This window comes from Canis aureus, chromosome 23 (assembly GCF_053574225.1).
Source record: "Canis aureus isolate CA01 chromosome 23, VMU_Caureus_v.1.0, whole genome shotgun sequence".
NCBI classification, from domain to species: domain Eukaryota; kingdom Metazoa; phylum Chordata; class Mammalia; order Carnivora; family Canidae; genus Canis; species Canis aureus.
This window is the reverse complement of record NC_135633.1, coordinates 156,452-180,723: the sequence shown is the minus strand read 5'-3', so window position 1 is coordinate 180,723 and position 24,272 is coordinate 156,452. Positions and strand designations below refer to the sequence as shown.

The 24,272-nt window shown below is 41.2% G+C and overlaps 1 protein-coding gene across 1 annotated transcript; it reads left to right on the top strand.

The window, feature by feature from the left end:
• The first annotated feature begins 6,982 nt into the window (after positions 1 to 6,982).
• On the top strand, positions 6,983 to 23,975 carry MS4A7 (membrane spanning 4-domains A7). Its single transcript, XM_077866112.1, is given in 8 exon segments — positions 6,983 to 7,144; positions 11,247 to 11,406; positions 15,831 to 15,965; positions 17,388 to 17,444; positions 19,173 to 19,379; positions 22,741 to 22,842; positions 23,793 to 23,842; positions 23,844 to 23,975. Coding segments are annotated over 8 exon segments (906 nt in total). The 5' UTR covers position 6,983; the 3' UTR covers positions 23,878 to 23,975.
• The last annotated feature ends 297 nt before the right edge of the window (positions 23,976 to 24,272 follow it).

Below are 24,272 nucleotides of genomic sequence, written 5' to 3'. Positions count from 1 at the left end.
TGCCAAATTTATTGGCGTATAGCTGTTCATAATAGGTTTTTAAAATCGTTTGTATTTCCTTGGTGTTGGTAGTGATCTCTCCTTTCTCATTCATGATTTTATTAATTTGAGTCTTCTCTCTCTTCTTTTTAATAAGGCTGGCTAATGGTTTATCTATCTTATTAATTCTTTCAAAGAACCAACTCCTGGTTCTGTTGATCTGTTCCATAGTTCTTCTGGTCTCGATTTCGTTGAGTTCTGCTCGAATCTTTATTAACTCCCTTCTTCTCTTGGGTGTAGGATCTATTTGCTGTTTTTTCTCTAGCTCCTTTATGTGTAAGGTTAGCTTTTGTATTTGAGTTCTTTCCAGTTTTTGAATGGATGCTTGTATTGCGATGTATTTCCCCCTTAGGACTGCTTTTGCTGCATCCCAAAGATTTTGAACGGTTGTATCTTCATTCTCATTAGTTTCCATGAATCTTTTTAATTCTTCCTTAATTTCCTGGTTGACCCTTTTATCTTTTAGCAGGATGGTCCTTAACCTCCACGTGTTTGAGGTCCTCCCAAACTTCTTGTTGTGATTTAGTTCTAATTTCAAGGCATCATGGTCTGAGAATATGCAGGGGACAATCCCAATCTTTTGGTATCGGTTCAGACCCGATTTGTGACCCAATATGTGGTCTATTCTGGAGAAAGTTCCATGTGCGCTTGAGAAGAATGTGTATTCAGTTGAGTTTGGATGTAAAGTTCTGTAGATATCTGTGAAATCCATCTGATCCAGTGTATCATTTAAAGCTCTCGTTTCTTTGGAGATGTTGTTCTTAGAAGACCTATCGAGTATAAAAAGAGCTAGATTGAAGTCACCAAGTATAAGTGTATTATTATCTAAGTATTTCTTCACTTTGGTTAATAATTGATTTATATATTTGGCAGCTCCCACATCCGGGGCATATATATTGAGGATTGTTAAGTCCTCTTGTTGAATAGATCCTTTAAGTATGATATAGTATCCCTCTTCATCTCTCACTACAGTCTTTGGGGTAAATTTTAGTTTATCTGATATAAGGATGGCTACCCCTGCTTTCTTTTGAGGACCATTCGAATGGTAAATGGTTCTCCAACCTTTTATTTTCAGGCTGTAGGTGTCCTTCTGTCTAAAATGAGTCTCTTGTAGACAGCAAATAGATGGGTCCTGCTTTTTTATCCAGTCTGAAACCCTGCGCCTTTTGATGGGGTCATTAAGCCCGTTCACATTCAGAGTTACTATTGAGAGATATGAGTTTAGTGTCATCATGATATCTATTCAGTCCTTGTTTTTGTGGACTGTTCCACTGAACTTCTTCTTAAAGGGGAATTTTAAGAGTCCCCCTTAAAATTTCTTGCAGAGCTGGTTTGGAGGTCACATATTCTTTTAGTTGCTGCCTGTCTTGGAAGCTCTTTATCTCTCCTTCCATTTTGAATGAGAGCCTTGCTGGATCAAGTATTCTTGGTTGCATGTTCTTCTCATTTAGGACCCTGAATATATCCTGCCAGCCCTTTCTGGCCTGCCAGGTCTCTGTGGAGAGGTCTGCTGTTACCCTAATACTCCTCCCCATAAAAGTCAGGGATTTCTTGTCTCTTGCTGCTTTAAGGATCTTCTCTTTATCTTTGGAATTTGCAAGCTTCACTATTAGATGTCGAGGTGTTGAACGGTTTTTATTGATTTTAGGGGGGGATCTCTCTATTTCCTGGATCTGAATGCCTGTTTCCCTTCCCAGGTTAGGAAAGTTTTCAGCTAGAATTTGTTCAAATACATATTCTGGCCCTCTGTCCCTTTCGGCGCCCTCGGGAACCCCAATTAAACGTAGGTTTTTCTTTCTCAGGCTGTCGTTTATTTCCCTTAATCTATCTTCATGGTCTTTTAATTGTTTGTTTCTTTTTTCCTCAGTTTCCTTCTTTGCTATCAACTTGTCTTCTATGTCACTCACTCGTTCTTCCACCTCGTTAACCCTCGTCGTTAGGACTTCTAGTTTGGATTGCATCTCATTCAATTGATTTTTAATTTCTGCCTGATTAGCTCTAAATTGTGCAGTCATGAAGCCTCTTGAGTCCTTTATACTTTTTTCTAGAGCCACCAGTAGCTGTATAATAGTGCTTCTGAATTGGCTTTCTGACATTGAATTGTAATCCAGATTTTGTAACTCTGTGGGAGAGAGGACTGTTTCTGATTCTTTCTTTTGAGGCGAGGTTTTCCTTCTCGTCATTTTGCTCAGTGCAGAGTGGCCAAAAGCAAGTTGTATTGGGAAAAGGAGAAAAAGAGAGGAGAGAAAGAAGGAAAGAAAAGAGAAAGAGAAAAAAAAAGGGAAGAAAAAATAAACGAAAAGAAAAAAAAAGAAAAAGAGAAAGAAAAAGAAAGGAGAAAAAAAAGGGGGTGGGGGAAGGAAACCAATCAAAAAGCAAAACAAAACAAAACAAAACAAAACAAAAAAAAGAACCACGGGGGAGTATCTTCTGATTCTGTGTACTTTAAGTCCCTTGGCTTCTCCTGAAGTTGTCCGTCTAGCTGGTCTTCTGGGGGAGGGGCCTGCTGTGCGGATTCTCAGGTGTTAGCACTTGGGGGAGCTGCTGTGCCCCTGCCTGGTGCAGGGCTCAGTGGGGGTTGTTTACCCCGTGAGGCCCCAGGAGGAACAACCCCAGTGGCGGGGCAGCTCTGGAAACCTGGATTCAGCTCCGGCAGGAACTCCGGAGCTCTCGGTCTGCAGGGCCTGGAGGCTTTGGGGCGGGGCCGCTGATCTGCTCAGCTGGGGCAGGAGCGTCCTCGCTGTCCTGGGCCCTCCCGGCCTCTGCCTGTCCCGGGGGAGGCGGGATCCTGGGCTGTGTCCCGGCGCCCTGTGCTCCGGGGCCTGCGCTGGTGGATTCGGGCTCCCGGGCCGCGCAGCCCCCTCCGCGGAGCCGCCCCCGAGCCCCCCGAGCTGCTCCGGGTCCCCCGTGCGCGCTGCAGCCCTTAGGGAGCTCGGCGCACTCTCCTGGGCGCGCAGGTGCTGTTAGTGTCCCCGGGAGCCCGAGGGCATCCCCGCCCTCCTGGGGTCCTGCTCTAACCCCCTGCGAGCCCCTTTCCGCCGGGAAGGTCGGTGCAGCTCCTGCTCCTCCGGGACGGGGCTCTCCTGTCCTGGGGACACTCGCCCCGGCCTCAGCCCGGCTCCTCGCAGGGCCCCTCCCCCTTGGAGGCCTTTGTTCCTTTACTTCTTTTTCCCCGTCTTCCTACCTTGATAGAAGCGCGAACTCTTCTCACTGTAGCGTTCCTTCTGGTCTCTCTTTAAATCTCAGGCCGAATTGATAGATTTTCAGGATAATTTGAAGGTTTTCTAGGTAGTTTGGTGGAGACAGGTGATTTGGAGACCCTGCTCTTCCGCCATCTTGCTCCTCCCCCCGCTTTATGAAAATTTAACCAATATTAGGAATCTCAAATCACATGTGTATGGAACCAGAAGGTTCATAAAGATTTTATCAGATAAGATTTGACACGTGTCAAAGAGTAAAATAAACATCATCAGAGCTACCAAACAGAAAGGAAAAAAGGGAAGAAAGAAAAGAAAGAAAGAAGAAAGAAAGAAAGAAAGAAAGAAAGAAAGAAAGAAAGAAAGAAAGAAAGAAAGAAAGAAAGAAAGAAAGAAAGAAAGAAAGAAAGAAAGAAAGAAAGAAAGAAAGAAGAAAGAAAGAAAGAAAGAAAGAAAAAGAAACTAAGTTTATGTGTTTTTACCTGTGTGCAGTAAGGAAACAACCTGGAAAGGAAATTCATTAAGAAATCACTGAGTGAGGGATCCCTGGGTGGCGCAGCGGTTTGGCGCCTGCCTTTGGCCCAGGGCGTGATCCTGGAGACCCGGGATCGAATCCCACGTCAGGCTCCCAGTGCATGGAGCCTGCTTCTCCCTCTGCCTGTGTCTCTGCACCTCTCTCTCTCTCTCTGTGACTATCATAAATAAATAAAAATTAAAAAAAAAAAAAAAAAAAGAAATCACTGAGTGAGGAAAGTCAAGATTTTTCCAACTGTAAGAAGGACGTTTCTTATTGGGAGGTGTTATGCTGAGTCAAATAAGTCAATCATAGAAAGACAATCATCATATAGTTTCACTCATACATGGAATATAAGAAATAGCGAAAGGGACCTTAAAGGAAGGGGGGAACTTGAGTGGGGAACAATTAAAGAAGAAGACAAACCATGAGAGACACCTAACTCTGGGAAACGAACAAAGGGCTGCAGAAGGGGAGGGGGGTGGGGGTGACTGGGTGACGGGCACTGAAGAGGGCACTTGATGGGATGAGCACTGGGTGTTAGACTATATGCTGGAAAATTGAATTTAAATATTTTTTTTAAAAGAAGGATGTTTCATGATGGTTATGTAAATTAAAGACTGAAAACTAGCACTCTGGCTGGGGAAAATGAGTTGTTTAGAACAAGTCCTGCCGTTCAAAGTTTATAATCATTTATCAGCTTCAGTTGGTTGAATCAGTTGTTAGGAGACATAATATTCAGTTTTGATTTATTTCCTAGAAATATTTACCTCTCACACTCAAAGTTAATTGCTAGCCAAAATTATAGGAAAAAAAAAAACTGGTGAAGAAATTTTGGTCTTCAAAATGCCATTAAAATTTGATATAATATAGGTGTGGGTGTGTGTTTAAAAATGAAATATAAAATTCTTCCAAATGCATTTTAATGATATGTGCAACGTGATGGTAAAATGATTTCATATCCTTACACTGCTACTGTCTGGCTTAAGAAAATAGGAAGAAATCTTCTCAAGATGTGTCATTTCACAGTTTTTCAGATATTTTCAGCTATATCTTCAAATGAGTTCATAACCAGCTTATGTGAACTATGGACAGAATCCAGCTCACCAAGATGAATGCACACACTTCAACAGAAATGAGCTCACAATTCAACACTAATTGTAGCAAGATAATTTGCTTCTTCATTGTAGGGCCTCCCTATCTTTCTCACAAAATCATGGTGATTTCATTCAGGAATGGTGCCGTGTAAAGCTAAAAAACAGTATTTTCTAGCCCCCCTTGTGGATGGAAATGGCAATTCCATTGTCCCCCTTGTGGATGGAAATGGCAATTAAGACATGAGACTTAAGAAGAATTTTGCTGAAGATTCTTGGAAATGGGTCAATTTCCTGTTTAGGTGCTAACCTTCCTCTGTGCTATCTTCCTTTTGCCTCCTGGTGGGGGAGCACCCAACTTGCTACTACCATGCAGCTTCCATGAGGATGAAATTCTACATTGATTATGGATATCTGAGCAGAAAGAGGGAAAGGAGGAGCTCGAATGTCAAAGAATACAATGAACTATGCTCTCCTGAATAGTCTGCATCTCCTGTTTCTGGAGAAAAGAAATCTCAGTCATCTCTGTTCCAGATTGTAGATCTGAGATATACTTCATGTAATAACTTCAGGGTCAGTCTGGGCCAAGGCGGGTGGGAAATTGGGAAATCGCTAGACTTTCACCCTTGAAGCAAATTTAGTGCCGTGAGTCATTTGCCATCTACAGCACCAGGACTCTGAGAAGGGCCGAGGAAATTCTAATCAATACACAGGAGCAGGAATATAGAGTAAATGTAGAAAAACTACACATAGAGACCAGAGATCAATCTAGACGTGAAATGAACTTTTCTGTAAAGGGGGTTGGAGAAGGTGTTGGGAAAAGAACACAGATTTTTCTGAATTCTAATATACGTCAGACTTATGCTGGGCACGCTATATAGACTTACATATATGACTTAACATACGACTAAGTCCTCACAAAAATTCTGAAAACATTTTTATTATCATATTATATATGAGAAAATAGGTTTTCCCACAAATTCCTTCTCAGACTCAGAAGAGGTGTAAGAGAAAGCTCAGCAACCAACATCCTTCTTTGACAATTTGTTCAAAGCAGGTCGCAGACCCAGAGGAAGGTCTGGACCATGAGAGTTTTCCTCAGTGATGATGATGATGTTGGCCATGGAGATGAAGATGATGACAAAATGATAGACTGTGGCCCCGATGAACACCTGGACCCAGCTGCCACCAGGACTTGGATTCTAGTCCTAGTTCTTCTGCTGACGTGATGAGTGATCTGTGTTAGGCTCTTTCAGTACTGTCACCTCATTTGGAGAATAGACTATTGGACTAAAATTCTCTCCAAGCATTTTATGAGTTTCTTAAACACCCCCGGCTTAGATTCGTTCCTTTCTCAGGGAAGCATCTGCTTCAGACCCTCATTCATTGCATCCTTCCCCAAATGTGCCTGGACTTCCCTGAGCACAGAGTCCTTAGGAAGATATGAAGCCAGAGAAGAAGAAGTACCCAAGAGAAGAAAGAGCTACCCAAAGCAGTGACAGTTGGGCAGCAAGTCCACATAGGTTGCTTTCAGTTTGCCAAGAGCCTGGGGAATGGAAAAATAAATAAATTTTCCCAAATCCAAAATGAACATCATTGCTATCCCTAGTTACTGAGCGCCTGTTCTTTGTAAGCTCTTTGCTTCCTTGCTCTTTAGTTGTCCCAACAGCCAACAGTGGGAGCATTATTACTCATCCCTCTTAGTAGACAGAAAACTCGGTCTAAGCTAAACCAGTTGACATGCCTAGAGGAATGGGGGAAATGAATTGCATCTGGGATCGTGCAAGTCACTAGTCTTCACAAGCTCTTTATTCTTGTGCATTTCTTGTAATCTGTGTCAGTTTTCAGACCTTGAAACTTAGAAAGAGGAAGCAGAGGTACTTCTCCCGCGTAGATGTAAGTACAGCGAAGCTCATGTCTTGTGTGATCACAACTACTTCTCTGAGAAAGGGGCAGGAAGGCTCTGGGGGAAATGAATTCTAATAAGGATCATGTAAGTCACTAGTCTTCACAAGCTCTTTATTCTTGTGCATTACTTGCATTCTGTGCCAGCTTCCAGAACTTGAAATTTAGAAAGGGGAAGCCAAGATAAATTCATGCATGGATGTAACCACAGCAGAGCTCATGTCTTGTGTAATCATGACTACTGATCTGAGAAAGGGGCGGGAAGTCTCAGAGGCTGGAGGCCAGAGGAGCAAGGTCATTCTGGCAGGAATGGCCAGTAGGAAGTTCTGGCTGAGAGTTCCCCAACAGACAGCTGGCCGACCCGCTACCACTTACAGGACTGGGCTGCAAAACAGGTAGGCGTCTTGGTTGGGAAGCTCAATTTTTGGGGGAGATGACTGTTCTTGGAATAGCCAGCCAGGAATCAGATTCTTATTCTATCTTTCTTCTGAGCACCTGCCTGGCCAATGAGGCAATTCCCTGCTCTGGTCATGGTGTACCCACTGTTAAAATAAGAGAACTGAGTGAAACAATCCTTAGGTTTCCTCTAAGATTTGAGGTGATGATTTTCTACAATGCTCTGCACAGAATGTGCTCTCAGAAAATACTGTGCGATTAGACTGGATCCTGCATTAGGACCCATTGTTCCATTCGACTTCTGTCATATAAAAAATTGTTGCATGCAGAGCAATTGTCCTCTAAGCTATGATTTGTCCCCAAAGTGGAGGTTTTAGAAATGTCTGGAAAAGTTGTGGGCCATCCTAAGTTTGCCTCTGCTTGATGGATGTGGAGGGACCAAGCATCCCTCTCAGACTGTGGAGTCTGGGCATGATGGCATCAGTCTGGAGTCTTCCTGTGGAACCATAAAGAACGCTGGCGCCGCAGGATTCCTTCTAAGAAGTAGCACTATGTATGTCGTAGCCTTAAACTGCATAAATCCACTTCTAAATGTTACTCTAAGGAGATAACTGAATAGGTGAGGCAGCACAGAAGTGCAATGATGTTCACTATCCATAGCATTGTTTATAATAATAAAGAGAGAGAGAGAGAATCTAAATAACCGTGACTGGTTAAATGAATCTTGAGACATCTATTCATTTGAATACATTGGCTTTTTTATTGTGGTAAAATATACATAACACAAGATTAAGCATTTCAACCATTTTTAAGTGCATCACTCAGTGGCATTTAGTACATCCTCATCCTGTGCAACCATCCTCAAATTGAACTCCAGAACTTTTCCTTCCACAGACTGAAGCTCCACGCCCATTAAGCACTAACTCCACACTTTCCTCTCCTCCTGGTAGCCATCGTTCTTTCTGTCCTGATGAAATTTTGAGCTCTCCAGGTGCCTTCCAGAGTGCAATCGTACAGTATTTGACTTTTTGTGACTGGTTTATTTCACTGAGCATATTGTCCTCAAGGCCCATCTATGCTGTATCATATGTCAGAGTGTAGCATTTGGCTTTTGAATTTAGGATTTTTATTACCTACATTCATTAGCATCAGACGTATCCACAGAATAATGCTGAGTGCGAAAAGATTTCTGGCTGCCGTGGATGGAATGATTCTGTTTAGATAGAGCAATGAACGTGTGGAAGCACGTTTAGAGAAAGAGAAGGGAAAAAATGCAAGAATGCAAAGGATATGTAAAAAACGGTAGTTATTGCACGGAAGTTGAGATTTAAGGAATTTCGTTTTCCTCTTCAAAATGTATTTCTTTTTTTGATCTGTTTGCTATGTTATACACTTTTCTAAACAAAACAGTTAAAAAATAATAAAAGAAAATAAATGTACATGGTATCCGAGAGTATTGTAAGCGTCCCAATGAGGCTTCCACGTCCTAGCCTTGGGGCCAGAATCAAGTATATCCTGTGGTCCTTGGGTATGAGGACTGAAAAATATAGGGAGAAATCCTATAGGAAAGAATCTAGGACTAGAGACTTGTGTTTTTAAATCCTTAAGTTGGGATTTTATCTATCTATCTATCTATCTATCTATCTATCTATCTATCTATCTATTAGTTTTTTGCTGTGGTAAGAATACTTAACGTGAGATCTACTCTCTAACAGATCTCCAAGTGTACAGTACTGTATGTCTAGCTATAGGCCCAGCGCTGTGCAGCAGATCTCTAGAACTTATCCGGCACAACTGAAATTTTATACACATTGTACAGCAACTCCCCATTTCTTCCTCCCTAGAGCCTGGCAACCACCACTCTAAGTCTTTGCCTCTGTTAGTCTGTTTCAGATACCGCATGCAAGTGAGTCGCTCAGCATATGTCCTTCTATGATCAGCTCATTCACTTAGCACAGCATCCTCATGGTCAACCTCACAAAGGAGGAACTCCTGAAATTTGTGACAATGTGGGCGAACCCCAAGAGACCAGGGACTAAGATTAGAAAGAGGAGGGGTCTACTTAGCACATTCGGGGTTAGTAAACTGCAGGAATGTGGCAGAAGCCAGTTTACCAGAATATGGGAACAAATGTCTAAGGCCAGAAATGCTCCTGTGAGTGAATATGGAGCTGGAGAGTGGTAGTCAATGGACTCGGGCTATGAGGGAGGGAGGGTAGAGGGGCTGAGGGTTGTGTGTGGCTAGATGGGCATGTCCGCACCTACCAGGGATATAGAGGAACCCTGACACCACAAGGCCTGGGTTCAAATATTGCCTCCATCATATGCTAGATATATAATCTTGTGCAAACTATTCATCTTCTATAAGCCTCATTTTCTCTCTTTCTTTTTTAAATTTAAATCCCAGTTACTTAACATATAGTGTAATATTAGTTTCAGGTGTACAATTTAGTGATTAAACAGAATTGATTTATTCTGCCTTTTAGTTTGGTTGATGTTTTCCTTCACTGAGATAGAAAGCAGAAGCTTTCTATCTGATGAAGTCACAATAGTTCAATTTTGCTTCTGTTTCCCTTGCTTTCGGAGACGAGCCTAGTAAGAAGTTGCTACGGCTGATGTCAGAGAGGTTACTGCCTATGTTCTCTAGGATTTTAACAATTTCCTGTCTCATATTTAGGTTTTTCATCCATTTTGAATTTGTTTTTGTGTATGGTGTAAGAATGTGGTACAGTTTCATTCTTCTGCATTTTTTTGTCCAGTTTTCCTAACACCATTTGTTGAAGAGATTGCCTTTTTTTCCAATGGAAAATCTTTCTTAATTTGTCAAAGATTAGTTGACCACTTGTTGTGGGTTCATTTCTGAGTTCTATGTCCTGTTCCATTGATCTATGTGTCTGTTCTTGTGCCAGTACCACACTGTCTTGAACACGACAGCTTTGTAATATAACCTGAAGTCCAGAACTGTGATGCCTTCAGCTTTGTCTTCTTTTTTCAATATTACTTTGGCTATTTGGGGTCTTTTGTGGCTCCAAAAAATTTTAGAATCATTTGTTACAGGTAGCTCTGTGAAAAATGCTGTTAGAATTTTGATAGAGATTGGATGGATTTGGTCAGACAGTTTTGCAAATACCAGATAATTATATTTGCTACCATGTATTAAACACTTTCAATGTGCCAGGCTAAGCACTTGTGTATTTCATATAATGAAAATCATTTGAATTTATAGTCCTGAGTTTCTAATGAAAAAAGTGGAGTTAATAACACCTAAGTTGTTATAAATATTGGAGCTACTATGGCCCTAATGCCTGGAATTTAGCAGGATTTATTTATTTATTTATTTATTTATTTATTTATTTATTTATTTATTTATTTATAAAGAATTTATCCATTCATGAGAGACAGAGAGAGAGAGAGAGAGACAGAGACACAGGCAGAGGGAGAAGCAGGCTCCATGCAGGGAGCCCAACACAGGACTCCATCCTGGGTCTCCAGGATCACACCCGGGCTGAAAGCAGCGCTAAACCACTGAGCCACCTGGGCTGCCCTAGCAGGATTTAAATAAATGTTCATATAACAATTATTGAGCTAACATAGGCAAGGGGGTCATTCATTGTGGGATGAGAGCAATACAAGAAAGAGATGTGAACTGGGATTAATCACCATCTTAATGGAAAGAAAACAAGACTATGATGGAAGACTGAGCAATATAGTTACAGCATAAAAGTACAATATTGGGACCTGTGGTACAGGGATGCGCCGCAAGTGGAGCAGAGGTACACAGGTACACAAGGGAGGCTGGAAGCAGGGATTGTTGGAAGGACAGTGACATGGATACTCTCAAGGCTGCAAGGCAAGTTCTATGTGAATTGTTCACCTCTCCATTGTGGGACTCCTCAAAATGTTTAGTTTTCTCCCAGTGACATGCTTTCTGCCCACAGTGAATGGACCCAAGCATGCTGGCCTTCCAATGTGTCCACTGCTTCCCACATTCACCTTTGTTCCTAAAGGACAGGTCACCCCTTGGACAATGGAGAAAACCTTAAATGGTTTCACATCTTCAAGTCAAACTTCGGGTCCTAACTGAGTTCACTGCCTCTTCCAGCATCGTCAGCACCATGCTATCACAGCTGAAGACCAAGGGAATCTGTGACTCTTCTACTCCAAATGGAATTATTGTCCTCAAAAGAGAGAAACCTAGACACGGCTATGAAAAAGAAGGTAATCCACAGAACAATCTGCGGAAAGAAGCTACAGTCCTTGGAGTAAGTGGCTGTCATTATAAGGGGGACACTGGGGAAAATACTAGGAATGTCCTCAGACTACAGATCTGCAGTGGATCTGGAAAAGTTCTTTCTTTCTTTCTTTCTTTCTTTCTTTCTTTCTTTCTTTCTTTCTTTCTCTCTTTCTTTCTTTCTTCTTTCTTTCTTTCTTTCTTTTTTCTTTCTTTCTTTCTTTTTTCTTTCTTTCTTTCTTTCTTTCTTTCTTCTTTCTTTCTTTCTTTCTTTCTTTCTTCTTTCTTTCTTTCTTTCTTTTTTCTTTCTTTCTTTCTTTCTTTCTTTCTTTCTTTCTTTCTTTCTTTCTTTTTCTTTCTTCTTCTTCTTTCTTTCCTTCTTTTTTTTCCCTTCTATCTGACTCCAGCCTCTTTGGGACATGAAATGGGGCTTTAAGGGAAGACTCTACCCTCCTCAGGCCTTTCTGTAAACTAAAACCACTAGGTGTCCACTTAAATCTACACAAGGAAGTCTCCTGTAATTTGTTTTTAATATAATAGATTTTAGATTTAACCACGTGATTTTACTCAATAGGATTAAATTAGATCTTTCCATTTTGAGCTCATTTCTTAACCATTTTGAGATGAGACAATCTGGACTAACCTCATTGTACATTTTCTCCTTCTTTGCCTGACTGCAATGCATCAAAGCGTTCACAGTCATAATCCTTCATATCTAGGACTTTAATTCCCACATGGCTCTGACTATCCCCTTTTAAGACCTAACTCCTATTCCTTTCCAACTTTGGAAACCTGTCTAGTTGTGGTCTCTGGAATTCAGAGTCAGTGAACAGCATGATCCTCTTTATTTCCCAATTTGTTTCTCAAAGGTCTCTTTATTGGTTGTGCAGACAGAAACCCAGCTCCCAGGGGCACTTTGTTCACTGTGGCCCTCGCTTCTGGGCAAGGAAGTGAAAGTAGTGTCTCCTTTGTTTCTCGTGGACACTTCCAGATCAATCTCCTCCTCTCAATCTCTAAAAGGTCCTACTTCAGAATCTCATGTCACCCAACTAAGTAATTCACTCTCACTTTTTTTTAAAAAAATGTATTTGAAAAATTCTTGAGTACTGGAAAAAATTATTACCTCAAGTAATTTAAACAGTCATGAACTTCAAAAGGTTCCGTTAGGTAATTCTAATATTAGGAATAATTGAGAATTGATAGGAGAATTAAAATTTCAGAAGACAGTTTAATTTAAAAATCTAAAAATGATCCATGTTTTAGAAAAAGCATTAAATGATGTATTGGCAAATTTTGAAAAGTGATCATTCTTATAAAAATCATTTGAGGAATAGGTTGCCTGAAAATCAAACCAATTAATGTTTCTCATCCTCCTGTCATTTACCAATACTCACTCCTTAATTTACTTCTTCCAACAGTAGGTTCCGTACAGACTTGCCCTGCTCCCTACAACCTAGCCTACGTGTGGCCTAGAATCACAAACACATTTCACTGTGTGCTTCGGCAACCAATAAGGGATTCTGTGAATACACTCATTCATTCATACATTCAGCTGTCATTTTTGAGCACTTTCAGTGTGCTGGCTACTATTTTACACACTTGGGATAATAGGTCAATGATAAGGTTAAAAGAAAAAAAAAGAAACAGAGCACTATTCTCAAAGTCCTCTTGCTATACAGAGGAACTCTGGGTCATTGCCACTTTTATTACTCCCCTGAAACTCCTAATGCTTCTTCCTTCTCCATTAATTTCCTTGATTCCTAAAATACTGAGAAAATTGAGGCAATCTGGAGAGAATGTCCACAAGCTGCTACACGTCTGCAATTACATCTGTGCCATATATTTTCCTTCCCCTCCCCATTACCAATAAGATGGCCATCTTCTAATTGAAGATTATAACCTTCCTTTTTGTGCAATAGATCCCATTCCTTATTACTTGTTCCATTAATTCTCCCTATTCCCTCTGCACTTTTTTTTTTTTTATCAGTTCCATGAGCAGAGAATCTTACTGTGATTTCTCCCATCTTGAGAACTAAAGAGTAGAAACAAATTATTACTTCACGTGCCCTTCAGCTACTGCCTCACTGGCTACTTGCCTTTCTAGCAACACTCCTTTAAGGGATAGGAAGTCAATGTTTCCAGTTTCTCTTGAATAATATTCTCTCTTTAATCACATCCAATGGCATTTGTCCCCTTTGCTCCACATTAGTAACCCAATTTCTGAATCTCTGTTGTTTATGTTCTTGAACTAATAGAAGTGTTTAATGCAGCTGACTACTCTCTCCTACTTGAAACATTTTAACCACTTGGATTTGTGGACTCTACATTCTTCTGGTTGTCCCCCTTCTCTCTTGGCTGCTCCTCTTAAACTCCTTTGTTGTTTCTATGTATTTCCCAGATCCTATATTTGGAGTGGCAGCTTAGTCATTGATCCTATTTTGCTTCTGTATCTGCTGCAATGGTGATCCCATCCAGTCATATAATTTTAAATATTATCTTCCCTAATGACTTGGAGGGAAAAAAAAGACTATACCCCTTACCTGGCTCTCCTCTTATATATCCAACAGCCTATGTACATTTCCACTTGGTTATCTTCTAGATATTTCTCCCCTAATCTGCCCCAGACTGAAATCCTAATCTTTGTCCCCAAACCTACCCCTCATACAACATTTCCCAGCTCAGATCAATGTCAATTCCATCATTTCAGATGCTCAAACCAAAACCTTTGGACACAACCTTCACTCCTATGTTTTATAATCCACATTTAAAGTGTTAGCAAATCCTACAGGTTTAATCTTCATTGTGCATCTAGAACCCAACTACTACTTACTATCTCCACTGTCAACATGTTCTTTCAAGTCAACATCATCTCACCTGTGAATTACTGCAACACCCTTTTTATTGATCTCCCTGCTATGTTTCCTTATAATCTTATCATCTATTCTCAATGCAGCAGTAGAATGATCTCCTAAAAATACAAATTGCATCATGTAATCTCTTTGCTCAAAATTATCCACTTTGCTTCCTTTTTCACTCAGAATGAAAGGTTACATGGTATGCCTGAGTGGCTCAGCAGTTTGGCGCCTGCCTTCAGCCCAGGGCGTGACCCCCGGGTCCCAGGATCGAGTCCCACATCAGGCTCCCTGCAGGAAGCCTAATTCTCCCTCTGCCTGTGTCTCTGCCTCTCTCTCTTTCTGTGTCTCTCATAAATAAATAAATAAAATCTTAAAAAAAAAAAAGAATGACACAGGTAACCAATGTTACCCTGTGTCAACATTGGTAAAATAGCCTACAAAGCCTTACAATGGTTTGTACCACACCGTCAGTACTTCTCGGATCACATTTCCTACTACTTTGCTCTTAACTCATTCCATACTTTCCAAGGAACATATCTTTAAAGGACATAATAATGGCTAGTGGCAGTGACTTTCACTTGCTTCATTTCCCTGGTGCTAGCCCACAATAGCTATTTAATAAGTATCAGTTGTATGAATGGTTGAATTCTCTTGGCTTTAGGTTATTTCTCCCATGTTTCTATCATCTTTGAATTGCATGTGCATTAAACAGCAGGTTTGAGTGTGGGTTTTAGATCAAAGCAACAGGGCTAAATCCTAGATCTTCCACTTGATTATTTGTGTGGGTTTGTACAAACTATTTTAACTCTTGGTGCCCCATATTTCTTATCCATAAAAGATGAGTTGAATAATCAGAGTTTAGAAAGTGTTCAACAAATATAGAGTATTATTATTATCACTGGTGATCATGAAAATAGTAATTATTATTAAAATCCAATTATGATGAACATAAGATGAACTATGACACTAGAGACTTTCTACTCTATTTTATTTCAACTGAAATTGAGTCCTTTTATTAACTCTCTTGATAAGTTTGCTTTCTACATCCATCCAACTGGGTTACTGTCCAGAAAAATTTTCCTCCATTTGCTTTTCCTAGAACAACAACAAAAAATTGTTCACTATATTTTTCAAAATAAAGTCAAAATGCACATATCATCACTCCCTGACTTGTTAGTTTAATAATCCTATCAGAAAAGGAGCGGTTAGTTATACATGACTTTCTCTTAGAGAATGCCTTCTGGCTCCTTCTAACACATTTTATTTTCCTTTTAATTTGATTTAATTAATTTATTTTTTATTAGAGATATATTGATTACACAAAAGTGTAACAGGGGAAGCAGGAGAGGGAGAGACAAAATCTAAGCAGGCTCCACACCCAGCATGGGGCTTGAACTTACAACCTTGAGATCATGACCTGAGTTGAAATCAAGAGTCAGATGCTTAACTGACTGAGCCACGCAGGCACCCCTTTTTTTTTTCCTTTTTAATATGATAAATTATAACATATTTTATACTCTATAATCACAATGTACATTCAAGCAATCACTTTCATCTGTTCAAAGAATGTTCCTAGAATTTTCTTTCTTGTCTCTTGTAGATTATCCAGATCCTGTGTTGCCTGTTGATTTCAAGTTTGGGGGCCATTTTGGTTTCTGGTCCCTACTCTTCCCACGTCAAGCCAACAATTTCCACCATTTTGATGTCTGGGTACCCATTTGTAGGAGCTCTATGTGTGAGTAGAGTGGGTTCTCCAAGAAAGAACATGCTTTTTAACACTAAGTAGGTGCTAAATGACTCCCAAGAGGTAGGGAGAGAGGAGAAGGCAGCCAAGCCTCTGACTTTCCCTGTGTCATTAAGTTCCTATGTCACAGTTCTTCAACTCAAGAAGAGCACCAGAGGGGCCTAATCCCTCCTCCTGTGTCACCATCCCAGGGAGTGGCTGGTTGGGGCAGGCGGCAAGAGGGTAATACAGTGGGTATACTAGTACAGCATTTCTTCCCTGGCCTCACAGCCTACCACTGGAAAAATGGAAGAGTTTTCACTTTTTTTCTGCCTTTGATAAGGCCATTGGATTTCCTCCAGTTTAAGAACAATCAAGTAGAGAGTGAAAAAGTCATTTTTAAAATAGAATGAGCACCACTGGTAGATGCCATAGGTTTGCAGAGAATTAAACTGGCAATGGTATAACTCGTGGGAAGCAAGGACACTTATATGTTTAGAGGAATCTTGAGAACTTAGAAAACTTTTTGCTGCTTTTTATCTAAATACTTATGGAGAAGCACCTAGTAGATCATTTTCTTTGGAGATAGCCAGGGCCTAGTCATGCCTCTCACTGAGGGCCACTTATTTGTCCAAGTAGTAGAAAGGAGAAAGAAGTGCACGTTCTGGGCAGATGGATTCTACCAAAGCACCACGTCTACACGCACAAAGCCTTTGTGCAAACACAAACTGCGGTGACGTAAGGAAGCCCTGTCTCCAGAGCATAACTTGTCCTCCTATCTCTACCTGGTCAGTAGCTGTGGCTCCCACACTCCCTTGCCAAAGGAAGAAATGGCCACTCTGGACCCCCCTTGTGACTACCCAACCCCCAAAGGCACAAGCTTAGCCAATGCTTTAGCATCTCAGAACATTCTCCCTCCACAAGCTGGATCCTTAACAGCACTGGGCTCAACTACTGACTTCTGGGGCTTTAGGATGAAGGGATCTTCACATCTGTCCCTGTACTTCCTACCTTTCTCAGCAACCAGTCTAACTCAGGCCCCTACAGCAATGCTTGAAGCTCACATTTCTGTAGCTCCTTTCCTAAGTGCCTCTGTTGGCCGCTCCCATCATCCTACCGCTTCAAGTCCTTGGTCTCTTTCTCTCTTGTAACTCAGTCCTGCTTTCCATCCATGTGCACCTCCTCTCCAGGCCGCCTCAGCTCATGGTGATTTTTGCTAACATAAATCCAGATCCACTGTGTATCGGCCCAGGCTTCAGAGTCAATGTAAGCATCCAGAGAGTGGAACTCAGGCCTCTCTACCAATATGGACCCACGCCATTCCTAGGCTATCTCTCTAAAAGTTTTACATTACTTCTTGATTGATGGATAATAACATGGTGGCCACATTTCCACAAGACAACTGAACTGATTATTTCTCTCTTTTTTGAGCAGTTTGCCATTACGGGATCCCTCTGCATTATTTCTGGGAAAAAGTCAACTAAACCCTTTGTAAGTATGAGAGTTATCAAATCTCAGCTCATTGGGATAAAAAAGGAACTTCAGAGTTAGTCTCATTCAAAGTTTCCATTTGACAACTTAAGGAAATAGGGCTCCAAGCAGGGGAGAGAGCCCAAGTTCTCACTGCTGGTCCACTGGCAGAATGGGATGTAAACATCAAATTATCTGCCTTCTAGACCAGTGCTCTTCTCCTACACAACGTACTCCTGGGTCATATTCCAAGCTTAGAGCAGATTTACCTCAGTTGCTTAAACAGTAGAAATTTTTTAAATATACTATGGAGTCTTTATAGTTTGTTATCTTGGTTCTAAATATAGTAAACAACCATCTCAGATAGAACCTAGAGATCTTTTTCTGGAAAAACCTGTCTCATAATGAGTCAATTTCCCTAAATGGCAAGGTCAGAAGCACAGGGATGTAGGCTTAGATTCTGTAGATCTAAGGAATTATCAGACTGTGGCCAATTTCCTGACAAAGGTCACAAATATGTGGTTGGGGCCTTTGATCCTCTCCATAACAACACTCTCCTTTCCCCTGTCACAAGCTCACAAAGATGACTTAGGGAAAAGCCACATCCTGACTCAGGAAGGTCCAGGGTCTAGTTAGCTATGGATGAGGGTACATAATATGGGACACGTTCCTGATACTTGAAGCTAGAATATAAACCTAAGAACCAGTGGACAGAATTTTGAAGAGTTCATCTCACTGGATGGAGTCAGAATTCTGGACTTGGAACCAGGATACCTACACTCTTGTCCAAGCTCTGTCACTGACCAATTTGTGTGCTTAAAAAATTCCTTCCTTCTCTCGGCTTCAGTTTTCTCATTTATAAAATGTGGAAGATGAACATGTGGATCTCACAGGTGGTTTCCCAAGTGTCCTGAATACCCTAAAAAGGAAAACAATACTTGGGGTGACCTGGCACAATGTGGGCTCTACACATAGGACACAAGAAAATACGTGGGCTCCACGGCTCATATGGCAGCTCTGGGCAATGGCACTGCCCAATCTTTCTGCTCTTCCTTCAGTAACTCAGCACTTGAAGCCACATAGCTACCAAGCCCAGGGAGAAGGGGGCAGAGCAACCATCCTCCCAACACATGGCATCCTACAGTGATATTCAAATAGGAAAGAGCATGTGTGGAGAACCTGGCACAGAGTCTAGGACATCAGTGTCTTTACAGAGGAACCATATTCTGTGAGAACCCTTTACCCCAAAATGTAGAATGTGACCCAGCATGCGGCACATTGGCGCATGTGGTTCTCAGGCTTGATCCACCTATAGATAGATATTCTAGCTCCTCCAGTTTTCTCTTTTAAGGAAAGAAAAGCCATAGATTGGTCTAGGCCCTCTGAGAAGGTCTTAAAGTGGAAGAATTATTCTAGGGCTGTGGAGGAAGTCAAGGACTATGCTGGTAGTGGCTTGAGCAGTGCCACGTCTGTCTTCAGTGCTGCCGAGAGTCAAGGATCCAGAAGCCCTATGCTGAAGAAGGAATTGCTCATGCATTCTCTCACTCAACAGACATTATGAATTATATCAGGTGACTAGATAGTGAAGCGGGATACAGAGGTGAATAAAACACAGTCTGTGCTACCAGAGTATGCGGATTAGAGGGCAAACAGGCTCAAGGAAGCACCATTGCGGTGCGATGGATAGAGGTATAGCAGCACCACTTGCTGCTTCTGCCATGAGATCCCCATGCAGAACTTCTTTTTCAGGCCATGAGCAGCCTGACCTCAAACGTGGTGAGTTCTCTCGCCGCTGGAGTAGGCCTCTTCGTCCTTGCTGATGGCCTGGTAGCCCTGGGGACTGTCTCTCAACGCTGTGACTCAGAAAGGGAATATCTATCCTCCCTGCCTTATTCGATGTACTATTACGCGATATATGAATTCAAGGAATGTCTCCTGGCTAGCGTCAGTCTGACGGTAAGTAGTTTCAAACTCAATATCCTGTCATATGAAATCTCAGCTTCTCTTATTTGCATAATCTCTGGTTTTGCAGCAGTTTGTACTTTCTTGATCTGAATCCTGGAAGCAGACATAAAAAAAAAAAAAATGTGGTTGAATGAGTCCTGTCAGCAGATTGTAAAATACAGGGGATGAATTGTGCCAAGTCAAAACAGGAAATCAAGAAGGGCTGTGGGTTCTAGATATTTCTCCTCTGGTAAGAGAAATAAGCAAAAATAAACTACTGGGACTACATCCAAAATAAAAAGCTTCTGCACAGCAAAGAGAACATCAATAAAGAGAAAAAGCAATATACTAAATCCGATAAGATATTTGCAAATGACGTATTTTATAAGGGTTAATATCCAAAATATATAAGAACTTATACAACTCAACACTGAAAAAAACAAATAACCCAATTAAAAACGGGCAGAAGGCATTAACATATATTTTCCCAAAGAAGACATACAGATGGCTGACAGACATGTGAACAGATGTTCGACATCTCTTATCATCACGGAAATGAAATTCAAAACCACAATGAGATATCACCTCATACCTGTCAGAATGGCTAGTATCAAAAAGATAAGAAACAACAAATGTTGGTAAGGATGTGGTGTAAAGGGGACAACATGCACTACTGGTGGGAATGTAAATTGGTGCATTTCCAGTCATTATGGAAAACAGTATGAGGGCTCCTCAGAAAATTAAAAATAGAAATACCATATGATCCAATAATACCACTACTGGGTATTGACTCAAAGAAGACAAAAATACTAGTTTGAAAAGATATATGCACCCTTGTGCTTTTTGCAGCATTATTTACAATAGCCAAGCTATGGAAGCAATTGAAGAGTCCATTCACAGATGAATGGATAAAGAAGAGGTGGTCAGCAGTCTTTCTTACATTAAAAAATAATCCATTTTCAATTGGTTTAGCTCTCAGGGCGCCCCCCTTTGTTGAGCAAGCATTTTCCTCCTCACAGGCATAAATATCCCTCCTTATTTGAATTTGATTTGGGATTGATGTAGCCACATTAAGTTAGCTATAGAACTTGGACTTTAAGCCCAAACACATAATTACTGCACTTTGGCCAAGCAGGTCTGGCAGAGGGAGAAGGGGATGGGAGACTGCCCAATAGATTCCACTCCTAGCATAAATGCCAGCATCTCTGGGTAGCATTTTCTTGCTACTTCCCCGCCCCCCACCACCACCACATGGATGGTCATCACTTGTTCATGATAAAAATCCTGACTTAGTCAATCCTCTCTATACAGTCTCGTAATTTTAAAACCACAAACTTTGGCCTTTTAAGAAGAAAAAAAATTCTTCCCTTGTGACTCCTCCAACAGGAGCCAGGGAGACAAATATAATACCTCTTATTCCCTTCTCACGGATCCCAGAAAATGCGTGCAAGTTTCCGGACTCACAGCCTCCTGTGAGTCTGCCTGTGTGACCCAGAGGTTGTCAAAAGCAATCCCTTTGATCTTGGAGCTCATGGAAGTGGAAGGGAACAGAATGTTAGAAATATGTGTCAGGAAGCCCAGGAGCTAGCATAACCCTGGTGCAGGGCAAACATCAGGCAAAACCATGAGGGTGAGGGAGACAGCCTCCCTGTTGGGATATTGAGGGTTTAACTCCATGAAAACTACTATCAATACATTAAACTGCCTCTTGCTTTCAGACAACCAGAGAACTTCCTGCTAAATCAGATAAATCACATAGGACTGACCCCAAAAGCCCACTCTTTCTTTATCAATACAAAGATAACTTAAGTAAAGTAACACATAAAAACATTTTAAATATCTATCTGAAGTTGAAGAAGGAAGGAAGGGAGGATGGAAACAAGGAAAAACTCACGGAAGAAGGCATCTTATGTTCCAGGAGCTAAGAAGGATCCTGCAGCCAGGTAACCAAACAAGAGCTAAGACCAGAAAACCAGAGAAATCTGGATGGGAACACAGGTGTTTCAAGCTGGGTTATGACATTTTAATGCCCATGACAAATCTGAAGTTTTTTAGCCCCCCCCATTGAGCGCTCTGCAAAAACATTAGAAGCAGAGATTGAATGTTTATTCTATTAATGAAAACAAGACAAGGAAAACTCTGCCCAACATCTCACTAAGCTTTAAGAAACTCCACCCTAAAAGTTTCTGGGATGAATTCATCTCACCAAACCATGTGCAGATATAGACATTATCCAATTCCGAAATTACATATAAAATATAGGAATCTCAAAATACAAGGATTAACTTAAAGTTTGTTCTTGGGTCTGTGGAACTCCTGAGGTTCTCTCAGAATCAAACCAAAAAAAAAAAAAAAAAAAGAATCAAACCTAAAATTTCCATCTAAGGAGTCATCCATAAACCCAATCCATGTTAAAAAATTCTCCCCCCCCATGTACTGACATCATCTGAGAATAAAGATATTTTGAAAAACATTAAGAAAAAATGGAGAACCGCAGCAAATGGAACAAATATGAAAGTTAGTTGCTCAAGAATTGGAGGTTATATACTAATTTCGAAGACCATAATAAAAATATATTTTAAATGATATAAAAAAGGAATTAAAACCAAAATGAAAGAACATGACAGTAAGAAAAAAGGAACAAGTAGATTTGAGAAAGAACTATACAGTATGACTAGAAATGCAAAGCATAATCTTTGAAATTAAAAGTTTAGCAGATCAGTTAAATAGCAGATTCAACATATCCAAAGAAATAGTGAGATGAAACTTAGGTCTGTTTAATCATCCAGAGCACAACACATTACAATAGAGATCTGAAAATCTTAGTGACAGGTTAACAGACAGGGAGGGCGCAGTGAACATGTAATGTGAGCTCTGAGAGAATGGGCAGGGTGGGGGGGAGCATGCGAAGAGAAATAACTGGCAAAATTTCAGAATTTAAAAAAATTCGGGGATCCCTGGGTGGCACAGCGGCTTAGCGCCTGCCTTTGGCCCAGGGCGTGATCCTGGAGACCCGGGATCGAATCCCACGTCGGGCTCCCGGTGCTTGGAGCCTGCTTCTCCCTCTGCCTGTGTCTCTGCCTCTCTCTCTCACTGTGTGTGTGTGACTATCATAAATAAAAATTTTTTTTTTTAAATTCATGAGATTTCAGACTGAAGGCATGAATGGAGACTGTTTCCGGATAAATAAGAACTCCACACTAGAAACATCATAACAGTAAAAATGACTGGAGATGAAGGCAGGGTTACTCCCCGGCTCTAAGACAGAGCTGTTGCTGCTTATTCCCTCTTCTGTCCACTGCCAGGGCTCAGCCTTCGCCTCTCAGTCTCCTCTCTCCAGTCAGGCCCCAACCATCCCTGGCTTGATTCACAGGGGCTGCTGGTGGTGATGCTCATCTTCACTGTGCTGGAGCTCCTGATGGCTGCATATGCTTCTACTCTTTGGTGGAAACAGGTGCACTCCAACAACCCTGGGGTGAGTACTCTGACATGTCACCTGGCATCTGCTGGGTCCCAACTTTGAGCTATAATGATCCCGGTGTCAGAAAGAGGACTCAACTATGGGTCAAGAGGTTCATTGTAGAAGGTGACTTTCGTAGTGATGAGAGAGTTCTAGGAATGGGTTTCTTCATGATGACACTGGCATCCGGGTACCTTCTGGCCAGCAGGCCAGTTAGAGAATTGCTTAATGTGGAGTTGAAATGGCTTTAGAAATCCTGCCCCAGGACACCTGGGTGGCTTAGTTGGTTTAGTGTTTGCCTTTGACTCAGGTCATGATCTCAGAGTCTTGGGATCAAGCCCCAAGTCAGGCTCCCTGCTGAGCAGGGAGTCTGCCCCTCCAACCCTCCACTTGTGCTCTCTCTCAAATCAATAAATAAAATATTTAAAAAAGAGAGATCACTTCCCCCAATCCCTTATAAAAGAATCAAGGCTTGCATAAAGTCACATGGAGAATGAATGATGCAAACAGGCTGAGAATGAAAGCTTGCCTCTCCTCCCTCTTCTCACAGACGCAGCCACCTGCCTCCCTGGATTCTCCATGGCCCCATTCCCTTGTTAATGTGATAAGATCTTACTGGGGCATCTCTGATATGTTTATGTTTTTCTGCTTTCTTCCTTACCTCCTCTTAGGGCATGACTTTACAATTTAAAGATCCTTGCCTTTCTTGTAAAAGCCGTAATTTATTTTTTAAAGGAAGCTATTTAAAGGGATTGAATAAATTATGATTCAGTTATGGTCTTAGTAAATGGTAGCGTGATCAGCAGATTAAAGAATGAAATTTGTTTGAACTATTGATGCAATCATACATTTTGGTAAAGGCTACTACTGTACCACATATGGGGGGAATGCATTTTAAATATGGGTCAAAGAAAGCCTCCCAAATCAGACTTTAATAACTACTAATACACTTTCTTTTTTTCTAGAGTGCATTTTCCTTGCCTCTGTCACTAGGTCATATCCAACAGGCCAAAAAGCTCTTCCAGGTCATGGATAGGAGTAACACCTTAGAAGAAAAAGGAGGAGAAATCCAGAGCTCCTGGAAAAGTGTGATTAGACTTTCCTGAAATTTCAACGACTTAGACACCAAAATAAACTTTTAGAAAACAGCTTTTGTTTTGCACTTGCTCAGTGTAATTTCATTGCTCTTGAAAATAATCTCTCAAAAGCCTGAGTGGGTAAACTGAACAGAAAGTGATTCATCTACCCCATGACTAAGGAGAGAAAATGTGCACTCCTGTGTGTGTGTGAAGAGGCCGAGTCATGTGGCTATGCAGGCTCCACTCCTGTATTATTTTCACACTCATAGTGCTAAACATTAGATATCAGGGACTGCAAGAACTTTTAAATTAAAAGTACTTTAAAAATATATGACTCCAGGACAGCCTGGGTGGCTCAGCCATTTA